This window comes from Octopus sinensis, linkage group LG3 (assembly GCF_006345805.1).
Source record: "Octopus sinensis linkage group LG3, ASM634580v1, whole genome shotgun sequence".
NCBI lineage: Eukaryota > Metazoa > Mollusca > Cephalopoda > Octopoda > Octopodidae > Octopus > Octopus sinensis.
The window spans coordinates 136,750,557-136,759,450 of record NC_042999.1 but is presented as its reverse complement, the minus strand read 5'-3'; the positions used below and the strand labels follow the sequence as shown (position 1 = coordinate 136,759,450).

General features: G+C 32.1%; 1 protein-coding gene across 1 annotated transcript in view; it reads right to left on the bottom strand.

The window, feature by feature from the left end:
* LOC115209257 (neurexin-4) overlaps positions 1–8,894 on the bottom strand; it is a 586,511-nt gene that overhangs the window by 224,498 nt on the left and 353,119 nt on the right. Inside the window, exon 11 of the mRNA XM_029777551.2 lies at positions 1–61. This exon is cut by the window's left edge and continues 95 nt beyond it. Within this exon, the coding sequence (XP_029633411.1) occupies positions 1–61 (61 nt within the window). The remainder of the gene's footprint in view (positions 62–8,894) is intronic.

Genomic DNA, 8,894 nt, shown 5'->3' with positions numbered 1-8,894 from the left:
GCTATGAGAAAACTATGCCAGAGACCATCATTAAAAGAGGTAGTCGGACTTTCAACATCATCTATTTAAAAGAAGTATTGATCAATAAACTGAAGATGTAAAATAATCAAATTTCGGGTTAATCTTTCAATAGAATTTTAAATAAAATTGTATGAAAACTACTGTTCCAATAATACAGAATAATTTTTATTTATTAACACACTGTCGCATAACCAAAACAAGGTCTTTGGACTCATTCATACTATATTATTTATAATGACATTTATTAATTCCCTCTAGAAATTTTTTGAACTTTAGCTTCAGGAACATGAAGAAATATTACAAGAATAATTATAAAAGAGTTCTGATTTAATTAATTTCAGGAAATCTTAAATTAAAAAAATAAAGACAGATACTACATGAAGGTTAAAAAGTATATAATAAAAACAATATAGAAAATGTTCTTCCATTTTTGTCAGCGAAAGTTTGAAATAAGTTGACAATCACAAGTTTAGGCATTAATTTCATAGATTTGGTGAAAAGTCAGGCAAAATTAGAAAGCTAAAACCAACCAACCAACCAAAACACACACACAAACCCATATTCAATAATATATGTGAAGTATTAATAATGATAATAATTATGATAAATATCAAAAAGAGAACAAAATTTTTCCTTCTTTAGTCAAATCAAAGACTGCTTGTTTGCAACAGATATGTGCATAACTGAATGATAAAGTAGCGAAGATGCCATCATTAATGTTGTTTTCTCATAAATTCAGTCAGCCATACATACACACATAGATATAAAGTTATTTAGTTTTTTAGATTATTTATGCCATCGAGGCTACAATCACATTGAGATGTGTGTGTACATGTATGTAAAGATACATGAGCATGTGCGTGTGTATGCATACATGCATATGTATATATATATATATACACACACATATATTTATACAGGTATGTGTGTAAATATGTGTACATACATATAGACCCTATATAAACTTATATATTATAATTAAATTATAGTTGTGGTGAAAAGTGGTAATGCAAAACTGAATAATGACTATGAAATAATGACAGTATAAAATTAACTGTTAAGTGTGGCAGATTGCCAAAATTAGTAAAATGATGAACGAAATGATTTTCCGTATTTAATTATATACCTTTACTTCTAAATTAAAAATTCTACTGAGGTTGACTTTACATTTCATTCTTCTGAGATTGATAAAATAAGTGCCAATGAAATACTAAGGTTGATTCACTTGATTTACCAAAATTTGGGGATTGTACCTTTATTAGAAATGTGTTTGTGTGTATACATATATATGTATCAGTGGCAACTCTGGCACTTGAGCTGTTTGGGATTAGCCCAAGCATAAATTTAGTAAAGTGAGCATGTATTTGTAAGCTGATTTAATTTCTGTCAACACTGACTTCAAGTATGTAATTTCAGACAATAACTTGGGCTCCTTTTATTGAGCCTAGTCGCAGTTAATTTATTTTCGTTCAGCATTTGGTGATTGTCTTAGAGGTGTCCTGTATCAAAAAATATTTGTAGCAGATGTTCTCTCAACATCGTTCACACGCACCTTACTCAGGCTTGGAAGTTACTGCCTGAGACGGCAAAAATTAAAAGTAATACAAATTCAATGTTTTCTTGAAACAATAAATTTCTATAGAGATTAAGATTTAAATTGCAATCTATGAAAAGTTTCCATTCTACAATATTCTTAAAGGAATGAAAAATTATCCAACAACTCAGGTTAATACGAATGAGTCTAGTAGGTGTAAAAAACTAACTGGCATCCCTTGTCAAGAGTACAGGTGACATTCAGGCCGTTGATGTTTGTTGTGCACTCTGCTGTTGTTATTTGATTGTTGTTATTCTGTGCGTCTGTGTGTAAAGATCAGTTGTGTTTTGCAGGGTGCTTTATTTTTACGCTTAACTTAGAAATGGAGAAAGGCATAGTGTGAGATATAAAAAGTAAGTTATTTGTGGCTAGAAATATTGTGGTAAAACGTGAAATTCTTTGAGCAGGCATGTGTCTTATGCAAAATTTTTGATGAGCCTGAGCGATGAAACCTATGACAAATGACACTGATGACCTGGCACCACCTCTGATATATATATATATATATATATATATATATTTATATACATATAGGAGCTGACAAATTCAAAAAGAAGCTATACCTGACCACTTAGAATAAAGTACTCAAAGATAAATTTGAGAGTGAATAAAAAATATTTAATCTATAATAATTAGTCCAACAAAATATATATTGTTTTGCCCATGGCTCATCAGAAACCATGAGTTCCGTATGAGCCATAGGTGAAAGGGAATATAAATTTTGTTGAACTAGTGACTATGGATTGAATATTATCTCTCTCTCTTGCCCCCGTCTCTCTCTCTCTCTCTCTCTATATATATATATATAGATATATGTCTATACACACACACACTTTATTTGTGGGTCCACAAGGCTACCATTGGTTTCATGCCAAGAGAAAATTTCTCAGCAAATATCAAGCCTGCCACATAGGATGTTGTTATTTATCTCCATCTTGTTAACCCACAAATTAAGAATCTTTATCCACCAATGTAGTGTTGAACACTCATTGTCATTGTTCAATATTAACACACACACAAATTCTGGAGTAGTTTTTATAAACAACTTTTAACTGAGGGTGTATCAGCACCCAGTTTCATACTCACAAAAGATTTTTCATGCCTCTCCTAGACTACCCAGTTTAAATGTTCAATTTAACCCCCCCCCCCCCCACCAGATCTGAATGCACTGCAAAACCTATTTCTCTCATAATTAAACTGGTGCTTCTCTATGATCAAAAATGAAGCTTGTGAAGAAGAAATTTTCATCTGCATAGTAAATTATTGGGTGGGGAGAACTAACTCTTTCAAACTATTAGAAAGGTAAAACTTTGTTCTCTGGTGAACACTTTCCAAGAACATTAAATAAAAAAAAAAGACAAAAATTCTTAAAGATATTTGGAAAATATCTGTATATTCTGAGCTGTCATTAATGTTTATGAGACTGACATTTCATACATTCTAGGATTTTTTCAAGTAACATTACAAATACACAGAAAAATAAGCATTGGTACTTATCACAAAATTAATAAAAAGGCTCGAACATTAGCTACCAAAGGTAAAACAGTTGATAGAACTGAATGTGTAGCACTATGTAAAATCTTGCATTTAAAGATCAAAAGGCTAATTTTTTAGCTGATTGCAAGAGCAGGATCATTAACCTGGCAAAAAGCAAACTGGGTTATATAGTTAGAAAACATTTTAGACATAATTATCTTAAAAATTAGTTACATCACATTTGCCTTTATGGATAAATAACTCAGCTGAAATTATTTTGTTTAACCAAATAGACAATAAATATACTTAAATATTCACCCACTTTGACACAGGAATTTTCGTCATCCATTTCCAAGCCATCTCTTCATCATATTTAGTATTTTGCAAGAACATTATCCCCATTAATGTTTTGAAATTAGTCTTATCAAGCATGTCAAGAGGTCTTCATTATTTTTTCAGGATAGCTTTCAGGTTAAATATTATTATGGTGAGCTATTTAATGTGGCTAAAGGCTTATACAATGAGCTGAAGTTTGTAGGGTAGAGCATTATATAATTTAGATTTGCTTCAGATGTTCTATCCCAAAGATTTAGGCCTTATAGAGATGATGGCCATATGAATGACCACCACCTTGATAGATTTAGGAAAGATTTTTGTTTTAGAGAGTTTGAGAATTACAATCAGTTCTTGTAGGAAGCCAAAGAAAAAATTGCAATTAATAAATAAATCCTCCAGTTATAATCCCATAATAGCAAAGAATTTAGTTAATGATATCAGTCATCTGAAAAAATATTGGATACACCATTTTCATCTGATGAAATTTTACTCCTATGTATTGTCTTACAACAACAATGCTTAAAAAGGGAATACTTTTCATTTAGAAATATAGCACATCCTGTGTAATACCTCACATAGCAGAACAGCTTTCTAGACTATCTCAATATATATCACTCAAAGAAATGATAGTAAAAAACTTCCATTATATATTTACCACAATGTAATTATTCCAATATTAACGCATGACCACTTGACAGAAAATAACTCAGTAAGGAGTTGGCAGCAAGGAGATCAGAGAGAAAGGATTTAGATTAATGAGAATGGATTTAGATTAATGAGAACAGACCTTTAAAAGTGAATACATTCAGCATACATATTCTTTTAGGTATCCATAGAAAATAAATATTTCTCTATCACAGCATATCTAGAGACTGAATGATGTACTATGAACTTGATTTACTGTAATCAGTATTCAAATTTGTAAAACTATAGTCTGGAGGTTCTAGATCATGTTGCCTGTGCACCTAAGAAAGTTTCCATGCTAGAAATTTCATTCACTTTTCAATTTCTAAGACTGAAACAAGCACATTCTATGGTGTTATATTCTACTTATAGGCTAAATATTATTTACTTACATACAGGTGCAATTTATATGAAATTTAAAAGCATTTTTTGATTTTGAAGTGCTCTAAATATTCAGAATCTTTGTGTCAAAGGCATTCTGTAAGTTAAGTGTTGTTCAAAGAAATTGTCTACATAAACTACATAAACTAAAGAATTTTGGTAAAGTGATATATTCTTTTATCAAAAAAAAAAAAAAGGAAAAAGAACATAAATCTGTTTTGTCTATAACTTTATTATTATTTAAGGATTGATCGACTGTTTTCTATGTACTGTTAACACTTAAGCCTTCCTCTCCATTTCTCATTTTCTTTCTATTTTTATTTTGTGACATTTCTGAGTCTCTCTGACTTATATACTTTCATGCGTTTACTTCCCTCTCTCCTCTTCATAATAACAAGCCTATTTTTGTTCTCTTTCCTTTTCAACCTAATTTTATATTTTTCCTTTCTTTCTCATATATACTTTTTCCATACTGTCTTCTAGTATTGTTTTATCATAATGTATCAATATGCAAACACATGCTATCCACCTCAAATTCTTTCTTTTCATCCTTTTGCTTTTTCATTTCTTTCTGCTTTTCTTTATTCTATCCATTTTTGTATGCATGTAATTCCCCGACTGGTTCCTTTTTTCCTGCCGACAATTTTCTTATTTTGATCTTATTTCCAATAAATTTCTAGCTATTTTTATCCATAACATTATAACTATATACTTTGTCAACTGTGTTAATTTAAATATAACATTTTAAATTGTAGGTTTTTAAATATAAGAATCTTAGTTTTGATTCAAATTTATACTCCCTACATATAATAAAATTTTAGGCATGATGAAAAGATTTAGACTAATGAGGGTGTAAAATTTCCATGTTTAATCAAAGTGCATAATTGCATATATACATGTGCATTATGTAGAGAATTACCAATAATTTAAAAAGGTAAGATTTTGGGCTTAAAGAAACACTAATTACAATATTTCCCCACTGTTAGTTACCTATGTCCTTCATTGCCTTCAAGACTAGAACAACTTTTCAATCAACAACTATCAATTGCAACAAACATGAATATCTATGGTATCTTTGATATAACAAAAACATAAATAATTTTATTCTTAGCCTTCATAAACAAACAACAGTGTGCTGGAACAATGGAGAGATGAGAAGGAGATGAAGAAACTATAAAGATATTTACATATTACATAAGATAAACACTAGCACACAAGGGCACATAAAAACACTATACTGATGAAGGCACAACAGGGTGTGTGTATGTGGGAGAGAGAGAGAGAAAGAAAGAAAGGGAAACTCTGAACAAACAGACAACAATAAACACAAATCAGTGAGGCCCCAACAACAGTGAGATGAGAAAAATGATGGAGGTTAACAAACAAGAGAGCCTAACACACACCAGGAGCATGAACAAAGAAAGTAGAGAAATTAACTTACTATAGAGAATGGGACACAGAACAAAGAAACATACAGAATAGAGGGGTGAACACAGAATAGAGATGAACAAAGAACAGAGAAATGAACAAATGCAAGAGATTAATACAGAAGGTCATGAGGAAAGCACAGAAAGATGAAAACACAATGGAGAAATGAACACACAACAGACGAGATGAACAAATAACTGAGAAACAACAATTAATAGTTGGTTAATACTAAGACTGAATCAATTTTTGTATATTGCAAATTTCAGACTATTTTTTTTTAGATAATAGTCATCTTTTTCAAGTCAAGGTGTTTATAAAGTGAGTGCTTATTTTCGTTTTTATTAAATAAATGGTCGCCAAATTATCACTTGGATAGGCTATTGGTTCATTGTAATTATTTTTTTTACTATGGGAAGAATTGAATTAAATACATAAAATTAGTGTATCAGTCATCAATTTTACTGCGCAGTACTGCTTACAATGGCCAATTATAAAATCTCATAGTACCTGTTTACAGTAAGGTGGGCTGCACCTTGGTAGCTATTTGTCTTTTCCAAACATAAAGCTGTACCACCAGCAGGATATAAATTGCTGACCTGCTGGGCTAGTTTTTTGTTCATCATTTCATTTAACCATTTACAAGGTGATATCAAAGAGTTCCCAGACTAGTTATGTTAAATAAAAAGTAACTTATTTACCTACATTTTAACATCATTTCCTTTGAAATAGTCACTTTGTGCAACAATACACTAGTCCCAGCATTTCTGCCACTTTTGGAATCCATCCTGGAAGTCATTTTCTGTAAGTAAGTCAAGGACCACCTGCAATTTGCTCTGGATCTCAACAATGATGTTAAAATGGCAACTTTTGAGCAGCATTTTTATCTTTGGGAAGGGATGGAGTCTGCAGGTGCTAAATCTGGTGAATAGGGCAGGTGCGGAAGTGATACCATGTTGTCTTTGGAGAGAAAGTCATGAAGTAGGAGAGCTTGGTGACAGGGTGCATGGTCGTCATGAAGAATCCAAACATTAGGATTGCCTGCATGGACCCATATGGTAGACCAACAACATCAGTAATGTTATTGATTGTCCTCTGACGATCCTCAGGCACAAGCTGATGAATTTTCTCAACATTTCCCAGATTGCTCATCATCTTCCAGAGACATTCTTCTGATTTTGAAGAACTCATGTCACTCGAAACATTGTGTACAACTCATTGCCATAAGCTTGTTGAAGCATACTCAAGGTCTCTGTAGCAGACTTCCCACATTTAATGCAAAATTTCGTGTTGGCCCTTTGTTCCAACTTTCTGTCCATGACACAAATCACAGATTACAGCATACACGCAATCACAAAAATACAAATTTTACTACTTGCAAAGTAAACACAGCAATGTCCCTCAGCACACTGCCCCACAAAGGTCACTGCTAGCTCTCACTGTGCACACAACTATGTGCTGCTATCTGTTGCTGCACTACAGAACTTGTCTAAAAAGTTTTGATACCACCTTGCACATTCTCAAAGCTAACAATAATACGAAAACAAAATTTTGTAGAAAGGTAACACGAAACCTTGATATATCTAAAATTCACACAAGATGCAATATTTCCATGTACTTTTGCCAGACATTTAAATCTTGAATGGCTTAATATATCAGGTAAACCTAATGTACAGTGTTGTTACAATTGACAGATAACTGATACAGGATTTAGATATGGCCTTCACATGCAAACACCTAATTGAACTGTTGACTATTGGGTTATCACACATATTTTATTGATCCTGGAATATTAAACAACTGATCAATTACAAGTGATCCATTTTTATCCAGTTAATAAGTTAATGAATATAGATTTATGTTGGAGAAACATACAATACTGGATACTCTAGGCATGCCACATAAATAAAGCAGCCCCAACACAAAGAAAATACATTTATGCTGGTGAAATGGCAGTCATTGGCGTACTGGACAGAATACTTCACAATATTTGTTGACACTCAATGCTGAGTTCAAACTCTGTTGGGAGACAACTTTGCTGTTCATCAGGGTAAGTAGCTGTGTGATTAAGAAGGTCACTTTGCAACCACATGGTTTTGGGTTCAGTCCCACTATGAGGCACTTCAGGCAAGTGTCTTCTATTATAGCCTTGGATTAACCAATGCCTTGTGACTGAATTCAATAGACAGAAACTGTGAGGAAGCCATAAGTACCGGACCTAAAAAAATAAATGCTCCAGCATGACTGCAGTCAAATGACTGAAACAAGTAAAAAATAAAAAGATATCCAAGATGGTAGATCGGCAGACTTGTAAGAACATTGAATCTGAATCTTTGTTCTTTATGTTCTGAGTTTAAATGCTGTTATAACCTAATTGGATGGTAGACTTGATCTATCACCCAGTTTAACATTGTGACCTGGCACTTAAGATGCTTTTAGTAAAGTCTGCTAGGTTTCTAGATTGAAGATACCTTTCTCTGTAGCTAAATAAAACAACAGTGGCATATGAACACCACTTAAAAGTAAGAAAGAAAAGGGAAACTGATTAGTGTGATGAGAAAGCATGAAATAGAAAAAAAAAAAAAAACACAAGTTCTCTCTAATAATAAAATGATAAAATACAAACAGGAAACTAACTACACTGAAGAAAAAAAATTTAAGTAAAGACTAAATAAGAGATATAGCTAAAAAAAAGAAAAAAAAGAACAACTGGCAAAATCAAAATAAATTCCAAAATTAAGTGGGGAAAAATGAAAGGGAAAAGCCACTCTTGCTTATATCTCATAAGCCTCAACAGAGAGGAATCAAGCCAAATTCAATGCCAACAATGGTTCAATAGCACTGGACTAAAAGCAGAAATAGAAGATCCAATTTTAACAGCATAAGTCCAATGCTTAGGCACAAAAATGTACAAAACTAAAGTGAGAAAAGATATTAACATCAGGTATAGATTACTTTACTAGTACAATGTGACAGT